This window comes from Ammospiza caudacuta, chromosome 1 (genome assembly GCF_027887145.1).
Source record: "Ammospiza caudacuta isolate bAmmCau1 chromosome 1, bAmmCau1.pri, whole genome shotgun sequence".
Taxonomy (NCBI): Eukaryota; Metazoa; Chordata; class Aves; order Passeriformes; family Passerellidae; genus Ammospiza; species Ammospiza caudacuta.
The window spans coordinates 49,138,858-49,155,851 of NC_080593.1; the positions used below are offsets into that span (position 1 = coordinate 49,138,858).

The 16,994-nt window shown below is 41.0% G+C and overlaps 1 protein-coding gene across 18 annotated transcripts in view; it reads right to left on the reverse strand.

Moving 5' to 3' along the window:
• Positions 1-14,863: 14,863 nt before the first annotated feature.
• The window catches only part of ARPP21 (cAMP regulated phosphoprotein 21), a 145,775-nt gene continuing 143,644 nt past the window's right edge, over positions 14,864-16,994 (reverse strand). For 17 of the 18 annotated variants that reach the window (XM_058819961.1, XM_058820025.1, XM_058819994.1 and 14 more), the window contains 2 exons: positions 16,837-16,988; positions 14,864-15,677 (listed from right to left, as the gene is read on the reverse strand). In XM_058819961.1, the coding sequence (XP_058675944.1) occupies positions 15,420-15,677; positions 16,837-16,988 (410 nt within the window). In that variant the 3' untranslated portion in view covers positions 14,864-15,419. Of the gene's footprint in view, positions 16,500-16,836; positions 16,989-16,994 lie in introns of all 18 variants that reach the window. The other variant, XM_058820071.1, reaches the window with a different exon arrangement.

A 16,994-nucleotide genomic window follows, 5' to 3' on the forward strand; every position in this document is an offset into this window, starting at 1 on the left:
CCTGGGCAGCAGCTGCTGCTGACATGAACATTGGGGCATACAGAGAAAAAGTTATTGAGTCATGGACTTGGATCCACCAGCTCTTATCCCATTCCCCAGCAGCCATATAAGGGGTAGCAAGTCCTTCTTTGGAAATGCGTCTTAGCACTGTACTGTCTCTTGCCAACACTCAACCTTTTCCTTTAGCAAGCAAACCCAGGATCTGACCTCACTTCCATCCCACATCTTGCTTTACTCTGCAAGTGAACTTGCTGCAGAGCCTGATCAATGTTTAACATTTCTGTAATGGAACATCCACACTGGTTTTAAATGGAGCCACGTGCTCACCTAAGCTGGATTAGCTCCTCTGCTAGCATTAGTACCTCTTACCTCACTGCCCAGCATGTGCTCCTGTGCTCCAGCCATACCTGTCCAAAATACCCGTCCTGCTGCTCTAAAAATTATCACCAGCTCACATAGTTACTACATAGTAACTAACATAGTTACACTCCCCTACAGGGACATCTCTTTCTCTCTTTTGTCTTATGTGAAGGGAAAGGAAGGCAAAAGAGCCTGCAACATGTACCATGCTGCATTTAAGCAGAAACATAAGAACAAACTCTCTGGAGGAGAGTCCCTTTCCAATGAAAGACATTGTCATTCTGCTTTCTGCATGTCATGTCTCAACTTACCACATATTTCAGAACTTCATAAATTCAGAATTCCTGTGATTTCATGGGAGCCAGGAGACCTAAAATTTGCTCCTATCCCTGCCACTGAACCAAGGCAGGTGGTTTGTTTCTTTTCTCTTTCTTCTCCTCTTTCCCTTTCTTTCTACAATTAAAATCCTTTTGAGGAGTAATTTCACAAATCAGCTCTTCTGCTGATTGGAACCACCATTCTCCCTTGCCTTACCTGCCAAAAAAAAAAATCTGTAAAGCTGTGAGCAAATTATGGTATTGACCAGGTTCAAAGGAATGAGGCTTTTTTCTGGTTTTGGGACTACTAAGGGATAGTGCTGGGAGCTAGAAGAAGGGAGTGCTGGGAGAAGTAATAACAAGAGCAGAGGGAAAAAGACAGAAAGCTTGTCCTGCCCCTTGAAGTGTGTGAAAGGACATCTCACATATATGATCTGTAGAAAGAAGCAGCCTCCTAAGCTGCCTATTCTGAGCTGCTCTCAAACTGGCAAGAGCCCAGCACTCCCTGATTTATACGTGATGCACTCTCAGAAAAATTAAGGAGCCACATCTGTGTTCAGGATCCACCCTGAAAACATACCCTTACCCCATAATTTCTGGTGCCTTTCTAAATCCAGTCAGCAGCTGGAGAAAGCTGGCAGGCTGTTGAGGTACATAACACCCTCCCATCCTTCCCATTCACTGAAGCACTGTTGAGGAGGATTCTGAACAAGCATAGGGCAAACATTCTAAAATTGGACAAACCCAAGGCGTACTTCAAAGCCTTCACAATGCCAGACAGAAGCAGTACAATTCAGATGTATTTAACATCATGTTTCTACTCAGCCTTATACTCTAATGAGATGCAGTGTGACATTATTTATTCATTCTAAAATAATTTATTTCTGTGATGGTGAGACTGAACTATGGCTTCAGCGGAATATTATTTTTCTTACCAGCTGTAATGAAGTTGGTTTCATAGGAGCACTCTCCCTGTTGTAATGAGCTGCCTGTCTCCTGCCACTACAATCCAGTGAGAGAAATAAGACCAGCTGAGAAATACTTTATACTTTGATCTGTCTCAACAAATCAGTTCAAGAGCTCTAAAACAGAAACCCCAGGGAGAGGGAAGGGAAGAGGAAAAGTTCAAGCAGGGAAGTTTTAAAGCTGTATTTGATTTGTTTCTCTTGAGCTGTGGTAGTTATAAAAAAAATCAAATCTGTCCATTTCTTCTTTGAGATTTGCCAGTTCTCTCAGGCCCTCTACACTACCAACTTTGGACAACTTTATTTCAGTGATAACCAAAAGAATATATATATATATAAGTCTCTGACACCTTGAAAAGTCAGATTCTATAATTCTATAATCTGCCCACATTGGATTTCTCCTGTTGCCAATATATCAACCACTTGTTATCCACCTCTTATGAGAAAAAATGAATTGAGGGAGAAAGAACAGTAGGAGGAGGCAGGAGTGGAACCACAGAGGTTTTACTACTTGCCTTTGAAGTTAAGCTGCTCTGAATGAGCAAGGCATGAATCCTACCTCTGGGACTCATCCTGAACCTCCCTTTGCAACACTGGGGATAAGGAATTCATTACAGCCTTGAGTATTACCATGCTGATGTCTCCTAGTTTTAACGTCAGCTACATGGAGGAACTTTGTGTTTCTCTTGAACTCTTGCACTCTTTTTGTCTTCTGGTTGTTTTTTCTTTTGCTGTCTGCTAGCTTCCTGCATGATCTTGGTCAAACCCCTTCACCCAAGTGGCTCCATCTGCTAAGAAATGATGAGGCTAATCTCCTCACACAGGGAGCATACAATGAAGCATCTGGGGAAAATTATTATCAAGAGTTTGGTACTACTGGAGAGGCTTTCCTAAAGGATCAGCATTTCCCTTGAAAGAGGGTAGAAATGTTAAGACTTTTAATGCGAGGGAACAGGAAAAAGCATATTTCAGTCAAGAAGCTCTACATTATCAACATCTGAAACTATCCTCATTTTCCTGTATATCATTGCCACCACTGCTATTTCTAGATACCAGCAGGCACTAGAGGTTGAATCTGTGCATATGGATGGTGACAGAAGTGCAAACTGGTGACAACTTAGTGCAAGTTCATGGCTCTGGCTTCCACTAGAGTTACCTTGGGTAAAGGTAGTGGTTTAGATACTACTGTTTTACCTTGGATAAAATAGGCAATTGTAAGGGCTTTGGAAATCTAGTCCCTGAGATGGCGGTTTTCCTGCCCACCTGGGTTTTGTCATGTGTCAGTTTCTCTGGATCTGGATTGAAGGCACTTGAGGCAGTAATTCATGTTTGGATCAGGTGTTTATTATTGCTTATCAGTAAAACAGTCTCACTACTGTGAGTTCAGCAGCTTTTCATTAGAAGGCACAAAATGGCCAACAATCTCCTGTTACAAGGTCCTTTAAGACTAAACTATCCAATTAAGAACTGACACCTAGATTATTTTCCCTTTTAATCCAATAACAGATCCCAAAGAGCTGCAATGCAGACTTTTCTGCCCAATTACAAAATGCCACCCAAACCCATGAAGAAGAAGGAAGAAGAAATATGAAGAAGAAACCCAGGACAACACCCTGTGCCCTCCATCTTGCTTCCATCCACTAAATACTAAAAATCCCAAAACCTAAATTCTCACCAAGTGATACACCCACACTACTCTCTATAATCTATTTCACACTTTTGTGGATTCTAGTCTATCTTGAGCTCTAGGAAATGAATGAGGGTCAAAGTCAGTGCTCCCTGGGGTCAGGGCTCCCCAGAGCAGACAGAGAAATATTCCCAGTGCCCTGGGTTTACATAGTCATGAGCAGCTCCACTGCACACATTCCACCAGAATGTTGTCTCCAAGAGAGGTGCCAGTTAAAGTCACATTTGGTATCTTGTGTATTTAACCCAAAAGCTAGCCACAGTGCTAACAGCAGGTGAGATAACCTATTTTATGGAAAAATATATTTTTCAGCATATTGGCTGCTTCTATACACTTAACAAGACGTTCTGTTTCCAAGAGCATTTTGTAGCTATTAAGACTGTTTCAAACAAAAAATAAATAAATTAGGTTTAGGAGATTATGAATCTAAAATATAGAAAATTTAAGACAAAGGTCAGAGACACTGTCAATGCTTAAAAAATAATTCATTCCTTCTCTTCTAATCAATGTGCAATGCTGAATGGCATTTTAAGGAAAATACAGAACTGTGAAAGCACTAAGAAGGAGCAAATAAAAAAGAGTGAATAACTAAAAAGCATTCAAATACACCACTAAATTAGCTGATTAATTACACTTTTCCACATTGCTTTTGGTGTTTGCCACTCTCTCATGTGGTAGCAGAGACAACAAAATCAGAAAACATAGCTAATTTTAATATGGTATATAGATATACACCACTGGTATATAGATATATACTAGTGCATTAAATTCAACCATGTTCCAGCACCACTCTTACCCCCCAAACTCACAGTCTAACATTTCTGAGGGGAAATGAAGTTAGTGTTCTCTGAAAGGTGGACTGAGATTATGTTTAAGAGCAAAGAGAGGCATGACTGGACTCCATCCATTTTAGGATGCTGCTCCAGTTTCCAGGAGAGCACACATTTTTGGGGAGAATGTATCTACCCTGACTGAGACTGGGAAAAACCTGCTGGCTTAGTTGGCTGTCCACTCCCTGGAGTGATCTTCCTCTCCTAAAAGCTGAGCATGTGCAATATTTATACTGGTAATTTCGGCCCATTTCAGCGCCGGGCTTTGCCCAGCAGTTTTGAGTGCTGGCTGGGAGGAGACAGCACTGCTGCCTTGTGAAGCCCAGCTCCAGATTCCAGTGCCACTGACGCAGGGCGCTCTTAATGCCACTTTGGCTGCTGTAAGTCAGCAAGGAACAAATGCAGGATTAAGTGCGGCAGCCGATTGCTGGGCGGGATGCCTGTTTTTTATCGTGACTCTGAGCTTCACTGACACCAGCATGACTTGGTCCACACAAGTGGCCAGAAGGTCACATAGCTGCATGTCTGGGGCCATGGGCATTAGGCACAATTTGCAAGCTAAATGTGGATGTGAATCAAAGCTGACTGACAGGAATGTGCATCTGTTGAGGCAGTTGGGCCAGCAGATGATATTTGTCATTATCTGAAAGCCACCAACAATGTGGATCTCTGCTGTGAGGGTTTTAACTCCTGCAGGACCCAGCTTCTCTTACAAGCTGACAGCCACCATTTCAATCTCAAATGCACCAGCTGAGAAGCCAGACACAGATAAATGACTGTTATAAGGAAATACAGTGGGTAACAGGCTGAGAGACAGAGCAGTTGTGACTCTTGGTTTTATGGGTCTCACGAACACACAGTGCTGAATGGAGAGCCCTTGCTCCGATATCTGTCAGCAGCAAAGACCACACCCCAGAACCTCCCTTCAGTCTTCCCTCAGCTCAAGATGTTACTATTTCTGGAGAAATAACTATTTCTGTGAGAGAGTATCCCATACCTCCAGGCCTTTTCTCCAGCTACTACCCATGACACACATTTCACAGATTCATTTCAGAAAGGCTGTGCTCCAGCTGGCAGTGTGTGTTCTAATGACAGCCATCACAGGGCACTGGCAATCCAGTAGTTGCTGTTGGTGTACCTGGAATGATTTCTGTGCCCTGGGTATCATTTTTCCCACATCCTGCTGTCTAGAAGCTAGAAGTCAAGCTGCACTAATTACCTTGGCTCCCCTAGAGAGAGGAATGGGAACTTGCACAGAGGAATTCATGCCACCCCAGAATATTGCATCCTCACAGATCTCTGTAAAGGATATGTCTTTATCATGAAAAACTGAGGATAATAGCTCTTCTTTTAAATGAAAGCAGCATCAGCAAAAGGAATATTCTTTGCTGCTAGCACAGTTTGAGAATCTCAAATGGTGCCTTTTCTGCCTGCATTTCTCTGGGAGCTCAAAAGATCAGTTCTCTCCCACAGAACCAGTCCTGTAGTGTGGTTATTAGCATCTGTTTCATCTCCCCTCTGGATCTCAAGGGTGCCAGAGCATTATGCATCCTTTTTTTACTGATGTTATACATATTGCTGATGTTAGAAATGCCTTCCCTGGCACCTTGTGTATGGCCACAGATGGCTTTTTCATGCTTCTGCTGTTCAAAGACCACTATCACACTGTCCATAATATGCACAGGGAACAGGCAGCCATGGAATGACTTCATTTGCAAGCCACGTTGGCATCAGGTCACACACATCTCTCACGCTGGTGCTGATGCACCCTCACAAACCATCACGAGTGCAGGCCCCTCATTTTGGCCAGCAGCTTCAGAGATTTTGCCATGCTAATCTCCAGGGCCTCAGCTCATATTCCTGAAGCACACAGCAGCATTTTATCAGCTCTGAACCTCCTCATGGGCTCCCAAAAAACAGCTGCCATCACACCTCTCTCACCAAATCTGCAAGCCATTTGTTTCCTTTGTAAGATGTTTCAGAGACCACACCCTGCTCCCAGCAGTATGAGCTTACTTATCCAGAATAAAATTGGGCAGGAAAAAAAAATGAAAGGAAAAAGAGAAATAAAATGCAGTAAAAATTCTGTTTCAGACACTGGTACCTGGCTCACAGCATCACACGGAGCTAAGTAAAATGGCCCTACCACTGCAGCTTGCTGTCAGCTATTTCTGATGTTTTTTAACGCAGAAGAAATTAGCAGTTCTCAAAAAAAAAAAAAAACCCAAAAAAAACCAACAAAAAAAAAAAACCAACAAAAAAGACTTATTTATTTGCACAAAAATATGTTTAAAAACCAGTGGTACCTTTGTAGTTAAACAACACCCCCTCTTTTATAAAAACCCCATGCTTTATAGATGAGAGGATGCTATACCAGCAGGGTCCTCTATTGGATGAGTGGTTTTAAAAAACTGCAGCTTCCCTTTACATACCTGTACTTTGACAATGCTTCTCTGACTAACAGACATTTTTTTGCTAAAGAGATTCTTATATCTGTGCAGAAAATTCACCTTTCCACTAAAAAAAACCGAAACAAAACCCAAAACAAAAGAATCAAACCAAAAGCCCAGAAAAACCAAGCAAACCAAAAATTGAGCCAAACACCAGGTTTTTCCTTAAGCAAAGAGGGGCAATGCTCCTAGCCCTGACCCATAGAACATCCTCTGTAGTGCAAGACAGCTTTCTAAAAAATGCAGCCCCAGTCCAGGGGAGCACAGAAGCACATGAATAAATAATAGAACAACACTCAGATAGAATATTTTCCTGTGCTGTATGAATGCTTCATGTCCAGAGCTCATTCCACTGCTGTGTGACAGCTCTGATGTCTGCAACATCTTTATTCACACATCAGCAGTAACTCCTTCCACCACATGCCAACTGCATACAGTCTTCAATCCCAGTGGACTGGGAAGATATTATATGTACAAGAAATACTTAAACCAGTATTTTTTTATTCTCCTTTCTATCTCTATGACAGCACGAAAGATCCAGATTTATCCATGCATCCAGATTTATCCAAGTGTTTTCCATATAATTTGGACCCCTTTGTAGTTTCTGAAACACTCCCTGATAATTTCAGCTTCATGAAAGATGACAGCAAGCCCCGTGCCATGTGGTTTTCTGATATCCATGCCAATAAAAGAAGCATCCAGCTGTGCCTAGCCCATAGTCATGGGAGCGTGTTACCCAACAGGCTCAGGCACCCAGTAGGAAGCAGGAGAGTGGATGCCTGGAGCAGTTCTGAATTACAGCGTGCTGTCTGTCTCAGTGTTTCATCTGCAGAGATGAAACAAAATGAAAGGGTGGCCGTGAGCACACACATGAGCTCGCTTCAAGTGCCACATGTGAGATTCATGCAAATGCAACTCTGCCTGCTTGCCGTGAAAGGAGCCTTGCCTTAAGCTGAAGTGTAGCCAAGACTTGACCCTCATTGAATATTTGGGCCAGGGAGATTCTGGGTGCTTGCTGGCCTCCATTTTACTTACTGTTAATGAGATTAGCTGAGAATGTATGTGCAAATTGCTCTAAACTGTTATTTATAGGAAACTTAAAAATATCCAGCTCTTTACTTTAAGGTCTCACCTCCTGGTCTTTACAATAGGCATTGAGACATTGAAAGCTTTTCTTTTTTCCTCCTGTGGAGATATTCTCTAATGTGTTTTAGAAGGTTTTATCTCAAAGGCAAAATTTGTCCAGATTTTCCAATTAAGGCTTGATCTCAGTGTCAATTTGTTTCCTCCTCGATTCCTAGATAAGATCATTTTTTCCTGCCAGCATCTGCACGAAATGTCACATATCAAAGGACTACACTGTAACCACTCCCCTCCTGACATTGTGTCCTATGTTTAATCATATCCTCAAAGAATCAATAACACTTAGCTTGGAAGACAGGAGTACAGTTCATGAGAAATTTTTTAAAATCTTGTTTCAATTGAAAGGCCTTAGAAAAATCCAAACAATTCATTTTTCTTAATCACAAAAATTTTTACTCACATGCACATACATGCACAGAATCCCTTTTTCCCTACAGGCTTCACTGGACATAGGAACCTGGTGAGATCAAAGTTAATGGGAACTAAGTAGAAAATTTCCTGTCTTGTCTACTATCAATTCACTTGTTCTTCCAATCATACTGAGAAGACACTGCCTAAGAAGGAAAAAAAAAATACTAAAGAAGTTCATGTACATCTGTTTTCCATGCATATGAAAGCAGTTTTTCATGGTGGCAGAGATGATCTGGCACAAATTTGCATGCAAAGCCTAGCTATGGTGAGTGTTTTGATTCACACCCATATGATTTATCCTTAGGGTTAAAAAACCCATGTAGCCTTGGGATCTGTGAAACCTGCTTTTTATCTGAAGGAACACAGTACTCTTTGAGGGGATATTTTTCTAACATTTCTTTAGGGATATATTTAGTAGAGTTCAATGGGTATACCGTGCCATACATAGTTTTACATTTCCATTTCACAAATGCCTTTTGTAAAACTGTACCCATAGCAAAAAAGGCAACTTTTTTTTTGACCTATTTTCTAAAACTATTTCTTAAAAACAACAAGGATAAACTGGAACATAGTGCTTCATTATGTGTAGTTTTGCAGCTGATCTCTGCAAATAAAAACCAAGGAAGAATTTAATATTGCTTTTCAACAAGATGTCCATAAGTCTGCCCTGAACACCTGCTATTCTTCATCTTGAAAGCTAATCACAGTTCCTCTCTTCCAGTTTTTTCCTGTAATTCCTACATCAATTAAGCCCCTTTAAGTCAATGAAAAAATACTGTCAAACCCATTCTTAGTAGCAATTATACCTGATGCTCAGGAAAGCCAAGACTTTTGACATGAAATAAGAGATTATATACCAAAAGCCACCTAAAAAATTTCAATTATTACCAAGTGAAGCAAACCACTCTTAGCACAAAAGCATTGCTTGTAAATAATTAACCTTTACAACGATAATGAACAAGTATATGCTACAAGGAAGAAATGAAAGATGAGGAAAAAACCATGAGGTGCTTCCCCCTGTAAGCTTTATTTCACTGTCAGTGCAGTAACACATCCTGCTCTGAATAGCAGAACAAAACAACTGTGTAAGGCCAGTCACAGTCACTCATGCAGTCAGGGCCATATGACACTAAACAAACTGAAGAAAATTAACCCAAGATTAGTCTCACTCCCTCCCTCTGTTCCTTTGTTTTGTTACAGGATGGATTCTGAAGGGTGATACAACTACTATTATTATTATTATTATTATTATTATTATTATTATTATTATTATTATTATTATTATTATTATTATTTTAAAAATACTGCTTTACGGAACTGCACTTTCCACCAGGTCAAAGCTTCATTCCCAGTCCAATACTCATCTCTGACCATGTCTGGAGAAAGGATTTATAGGTGGGGCAATGATATGGTGACATTTCTCTGGGTTGTTTTCTGCCTCTGTGGACTAAACACTGGCTGGCTGTATTAAGCAGATTTCATTCTGTACAACATTCTTTTCTGACCATGTCCATCCATCTCTGAAAGGGCACCTAGAATCCTGCTGCAAGGAATGCCACGGGTTGCCTAAATACTCTGTGGGGAAAAAAAGATTTTTCATGTTTCCTTTGTTTGGAGAGTTCTGGTTTAATAGGCAAAATTCCTCTTATGTCCCCTAGTCCTTTTATCAGGAGAGATAATGAGGAGTCATCCCCTTCCACAGCTGGTGAGATATTGTAAAAAGAGCCAGAAGCCTGGGGGTGGATTCCCCCTTCTGATGTGCACTGGAAAGGTGAATTTTCAGGAGTGTGTAATCCAGGGTCTGTAAAACATACAGGAGTATATCAATAGCTCACATCCCTCTCTGAATGCAGGGCCAACTGTCCTCAGGAACATTCCCTGGCATTAAATATTTAACTATCAATCCACTGCCCCAAAGGGTCATTATAAGCACTTTTCTTAAGAGTGAAAGGAACCAGCAGGGAAGGCAGTATATTCCTAAAGCAGACCAGGGGCAGAAATCCAGCTGGAAATGGTCTTCTTTTGCTCTGATTTGGGAGCAGACATAGCCCAAACTGCTGCATCACCCATACTGTGTTAGATGCAGGCAATGAGCATTAATTGAGGCTTTGTCTGCTCCAAAACACTGAAGGCATTTCTATATCCTGCTACAGAGATATGAATCATAGGATCATCAAGGTTGGAAAAGACCTTGAAGATCATTGAGTCCAACTATTAATCTAGCAGCAGCATATTCACCTCTAAACCCTATTCCTAAGTGCCATGTCCATATGCCTTTTGAATACTTTCAGGGATGATGTTTCCCCCAGTTCCATGGGCTGCCAATTTTAATGTCTGACCACCCTTTCAGTGAAGAAATTTCTCCTAATATCCACTCTAAACTTTGGTGCAATTTGAAGCCATTCCCTCTTGTCCTGCAGATTGTCACCTTGGAAAAGAGATTGACCCCCACCTCACTACAACCCCCTTGAAGCCTGTAGGGTTGCTGCTGAAGCACCAGTCTGAGCTTCCCTCATTGTTTTCCCAAACTGGCCACTGCCCAAAAGGATGCTGATGCCCTACACCAGAAATGTGGTTTTAGGCAACCTAAGCTTAGCAGGTATTGAAGCTGTGAGCATTTCTGAAGCACGGTACCTGGGCTAAGCATGAGTGGGACACTTTTGAAGGCTAAGGACTTCTCCCCCACCAGTCAAGAGGAACTCTGAGGGACAGCATGCCAAAACCCCAAGCCTGGACTGGGAAGCATCTTCCATCAGAGCCTCTCCACTGAGCATTAAGGGAGAAAACTGTTTTGTCTGCTGTTGGCCCAAAGGGGAAACATGGGCCACAACTCAACAGACAGCCGAACAGAGGGGCTGAAAGGACACTGACCTGTGCACATTTCAGGGACACCAAGTGAAATATTTGTATTGAAACATTAAGTGGCCACATCAGGGCACATCCTCATGCTACAGAGCAGCTAAGAGGGCAGAGAGTAAGATTCTCTGGCTACTCTACATCCCCCCTGCACATTCCCATTCCTTGCTGCTGGGATAATTTGTGCAGCCTTGCCTCAGTACAGGAAGCTTTCCACCCAGAGTTAAACAGTAACATAAGGGAATACAGTTTTGGAAGGAAATCATTGACTTCTTGGGCAGCACAAAGGGCAAAACAATAGCAAATGGCATCTGGTTTCTGTCAGGATGTACAGTGTCTGCAAATTACAGCCCAAATGAATAAGAGCCATCCAAAAGGCTGATCAGTGTCATCTAACAGAGTCAGCTTAATTCAGGATATGCCTCTTTGGTTCTTCAGTGCAATACAAATTAGAAAAAAAGAGTGGCAAATTAAATATGTATGGGGCCTAGGCAGAACTTTCCATCAGCTATAGAATATAAAAAAGGAGGAGAAAGGAATATACAATTAACAAGGTGAGTATGCAGTAGGCAAAGGAAAAATGCAACAAACAGTCCCTAGTACTACAATAGGGCTGCCACAGAGCAGCTGCCAGAGTCTGCCAAATTCCAATGGAAGACTAGAGAAAAACAAGCCCACAGGGACAGAGCATCCCCACAGGAGAGGCACACATCCTGCAAACAATTTCACTGCTGTAAGCGTGACTCTGAACTCATGGTGACCAGTTCCTGAGTTGCTAAGTCTGGCCATGTGAATCCAACACCACTCTTTTTACAGAGATTACTTACAAATATTTCAAAGGACTGAGGAAAAAGCACTGAGATCCACCTATGTATTTTTGCTATATGTATTCACATCACTTTTTTCCTCCTCATTCCCCTCCCCTTCTGATAATGCTGAAATATCTCTTTTTTAATAGCAGAAAAGGTGCTAAGCAATGCAGCTCAGGATATTTTTACTAATGAACAAAAAATAGGAAAAAGACTTGAAAATATAGTATAATTAAAAATTAGAGGATTTTTTTTTTTGCTTCACTTGATATAGAAAAATAACCTAATTGTCTTCAAATACAAATTCTTTCAGCATAAAGCAAATACAATGCACCACCATGTGAGAGGTCTCCCCCATGTACATAATACTGTAATTGGGGAATTCTCCATAGCTGAGGGAGAACAGATTCAGTTTCCTCATATGCCTCTCACCGTCATATTTTCTGCAAAAATCCCTTTGCCAGGATTTTGCTCCTGGGAAGCTGGGAAGCCTCAGAGAAAAAGGAAAACAATAATTATCTGATTTGCTTCTCTTGTGTTTTGCTGCTTTGGAATGTGTTTGGACATTGTTTACCAACAGGTGGTTTCACTGGTTTCATGTGAATTGTTTTGACTTAATGATCAATCAGGGTCAAGCTGTGTTGGGACTCTGGAAAGAGTCATGAGTTTTCGTTATTAATCTTTCTTCTTTCTAGCCTTCTGTAAGTATCCTTTCTGTATTCTTTAGTATAGTTTGGTATAGTATTCTTTAATATAATATAGTATCATAAATTAATAAATTAGAATTCTAAGAATGTGGAGTCATATACATCATTCCATCCTTTTTCTGGGAACCCTGCAAAGACAAGGTATGCCTAAGGATATTCAAACTTTTTGGAGAGTGAGACAATTAGAGGATGTAGGCTATTTTGGGTGGGTGGCTGTGACTGTCTACCAAAACTGTAAATTAAATTTCACAGAAAAAGTCCAAGTCTCCTATCAGCAGGAAGGCACATTAAGACGCAGGTAGCTGCTCTGCCACCAGGCTGAGAGAAGTCAGTCAGTGGGATCCCTGCTCCCACAGCTCAGTGGGTGTTTTCCACCAGGTGGTGATTGTGCTAGCAGACAGGTAACATGGGGAAAGCATGGCCATGGTCACCCATGGGATATGCTGTTTGCCAAGAGGACATGACCTAGAGCAGCCTAAGGACATGAGGAAATCCTGTCAACAGAAGCAAGATTCCTAGGCTCTCCTTTTTGAGTCCCTGCCCCATTTCTACTGAGAGCACCTACAGCCCAGCTTGCCCTTGATCTATGACGCTGAGGGCAGATTTTTGTTTTACCAGGAAATTCATTCATTGTTCCCTGACAAGAGGGAAGATTTATAAGGTAACAGTAGTGCTTCAGAGATGAAATGGGGCTTAAATATAGTGATGACCAAAGGGTCTCTTTATTTCAGACACTGGGTGCATAGAGATTGCCCTTCCCTCCCCTCTCCTTCTGCCTGGGCACACAACCTGTCCCATACAAGACTTTTGACATGAAATAAGAGATTATATGCCAAAAAGTACCTAAAAAAATTCAATTATTACCAAGTGAAGCAAACCACCCTTAGCACAAAAGCATTGCTTGTGTCATGGGCCGGACAAGGTTCTTCCTGCTGGACTGTGGAGCCTTGACAGAGGAGACCAATTCGTTCAGCTGTCAGTGATGCCACAGCAGCAAACACAGCATCAATTTTGTAATTACATCCATGCTAGGACAGAAACCCCTGTTGTATATGAAACTCTTAAAGGAAATAAAACATAAAATGTAGGGAATCTGAAATGAGAGCTCAGGGTCACAGGCAAAATTCAAATGAAGTATCTTGATTTGAAAAAAAAAAAAAAAGAAAAAAATCCATCAGCAGTCTCTCCCAAGGCATTTCACCTCTAATTGAAGAGTGAATTGTGTTTACTTAACTGCTCATGCTCTTGACTGTCTCTCAGCAAATGAATCGTGATTACACTACATAAAATTCAGTATTTGGCTTTCCTATGATCCCACAGGACTGGATTCTACACTTTAAGACACATATGTAAAAAAAGAACTGAACTCTGAAAGATATCTTTTCATTGCATAGAAAATAAAAATGTTTCCTTCAAATACAGATTTGAAGCCACTCCAGCTCCTGTTTCCACAGCTGAAGTGGAAACCATAGGAAAGGCCACATATGCCAAAGGTAAAATTAAAGCTGTTTCACATTCAGATTACCATTGGTCAAGGGCTATGTAGGCTGCTGTAATCGTGGATACCTAAAATCATATTATGTCATAAACAGATTTTACACACAGATGGATCTTTGTTTTTTTCATTATGTGTAATTATAATTCTGGAGTGCTTAACTTTAACTATTGTAAAGGTGCTCAAAATTTATCAAAAGTGAAGTTTAAGTGAAAAATTACTCAGACTTTTGTCTCAAATGTTGTCATCTGAAGCAAAATGAGGAACTACATGTAGCATTTATGAATCAAGAACAACTTATCAGAACAAGCTGGGAATTTGAGTTAAGACAGACATAATAATAAAACACCACCACAGGAACTGAAAAAAGCTCTAAAACTTTCTGGCAAACCACTGTGTTTTAAAAGCCAACCTCCCATATAGACTGTTCATCCCCACTTACTTAAAAATGACAGATCTGATTCTTGGGTCATCTTCTTTTGTCAAAATGGCTTTACAGCTGGTGCACCAGTTACTGGGTAGAGCATCTCTATGTAGCAGGATTGCTGGGTACTGTGGTTGGCACATCAGTATTAACTGATCTTCCATCCAATGGATGGAATATCATGGGACAACTATGTCTTCTCATGTACTTCCTGGGTGGCTACACTACAATTCCAAAGTGGTCTTAGCTGTTATGGTACCTCATGCTGAGACACAGCTGTGTTGCCTTCTCATCAAACTCCTCTAAGCCCATTAAGCACCATTCCCCCATTAGCTTCACCTGATAAAAGACAATGCAGAAACTAAAGGAAATTCACTCAGAAACAGAGGAGACCAAGCAGGTGGTAGAAACATGACCTTCCTTCATGAGGTCAAATAGCTTTATTGTGATTAAGCACTACAATACAGTATATATCCATAAAAAAACTCTATAGTGTATATAAATTATTCCTTCCATTCAGTAATTCTCTTTTTGTTTTCAATTTTTTTTCATTTCCATTACAGCTTTGGTACAATGTGATTTTATTATATTTTTAAATACTTTTAGCTTCACAAACTCAACACAAAGTACAAAACTAATCCGAATCGGGGATATTACAATCTACACAGTGGTGTTCAGTGGTAGGAAAAAATCTTACCTCAATGAATTCATGTCACTAGCTAAGCTATAAAGGCATACCTAGCAGACATGACAAAAATATGCACCATTAACCAGCAAACATTTTTTTTCAAAATTTATTTTACTTTTCTTTTTTTTTTTTACAGGTTTTTCCAGCAGCAAATCACTTGAGCATTGTCAGTACTCGTGTCCTCAACTGATTATTCTGTTGTGTTCCTCTTCATTTGAAGGCCATGATTTATTTGTCAAATAATGCACCTCTATCCTCATAAATCTAAGCCACAGTGTCAGTACTTGACCTGCCACCCTGCATTGTTGATGCTTGCACAGTTTGTCCTGCAGCTGGCAGAAATAACTGGAACGTTATTGGAGGGGCAGTGTGGGGCAATCAACCGGAGGTTGTTCTGTGGGGCAGGAGGTATGACATTACAGTAGACAGGCATTCCAGTGGCTGTAAGTGTTCCTTGACCTGATTGATTAGGTAGCATGAGTGGTTGTTGATATGATTGTTGCGGCAATCCTTGAGAACCCTGGGTCATTGGCACCTGGGTAGGAATACGGAAAGACGTAGGGGGAAAAAAAGACAGCAATTACTAAGCAAGTTAAAGTAGGCTCCCAGTATCCCTACATTCCTTCTAGCTGAACTTGAGTATACTGTATGTTCTGCCAAAATGTGCTATTATCTGCTGCTCGGAACTGTTCTCATCTCTGAGGATTTTTTTGTTACAGAAGGTTTTAAAGAGAATTCCCTCTGCTTTTAGGCCTAGAAAGTGTCTCTGTCCTGACCTAGTAGAATATGAATTACTGTGATATGGGATCAGTGCAAACAGAAGACTCGACCCTGGTATATCTAGGCCATCTAAAAGGTCTAAACCTTTAACTTGATCATTAACCTTTAAAACACGTTTTCCAAATAGTAATTCTGAAGATGTAAGGGGAAAATTTTACCCATAAGCAATTCCCCCATTTCCATCTGTGTCGCTGAAGCGTTTTCAAAGAAGCTGAGGGAAAAGGGGAATGGCTGCTCAATCAGTGCAATCTATTAAAATGAATGAGATGTCATTTAGTTTCTTAACTTTCCAGAGGGACCAGTAGGAAGTGTAAGCACAGGCCACCTCTCACATGCGCTTGGCATATCTCACGGAAACTAGGTACAAAGGTTGGGAAATAAGTCTGGGTAACTTACGGACTTGGTAAAAATCAAGCCACTGCCTTCCCTCTCCCCAGAACCCAATAAACAATAATCCATCTGGCTACAGCTTGTTATAGAAGACATGGTGAGATCCTTGGCAGGAGTCTCCACAGATGAGTAATTTTTAACTGGATCAGGCAAAGCCCTCAACTTCATTACAGGAAACAGTACTGCACTGGCAAAAAAGAGAAGAAATGAACAATGTTCTTATATTTTTTAAAATTAATTTTCTTCACAGGAAGAAGTCTAATTCCTTCGTTCTTTGTGACATTACCCTCACTTCAGGCTGTAATAAATAGTTCATTTGAAGCATTCCGAAATCAGAACGAAAATCAGGAGTACTAAAACATGTAAATAGGAAGCAAAGAAACTGACTTAGAAGCGTTTTCATCAGAAGGCTTCCTGCCACACGCTACCCAAATGAAGTTATAAAGGCACTGTGTGATGCAAAAACTTAATTCAATTAAGCATTCTCCAAGAAAAAAACATCTTTCCTTACAGCTCCTAAATACCTGATAAGACGACATGGCTGGATACTGCACCATCATGCCTTGCACCTGATTCCCCTGTTGATTATTCATCAGGTTCTGGCTTTGGGGCGGCTGCTGCATTCCCATGAGACCCTGGAACCCCTGCTGCTGGTTCGGCAGGACAGGCTGGTAACCTGGAA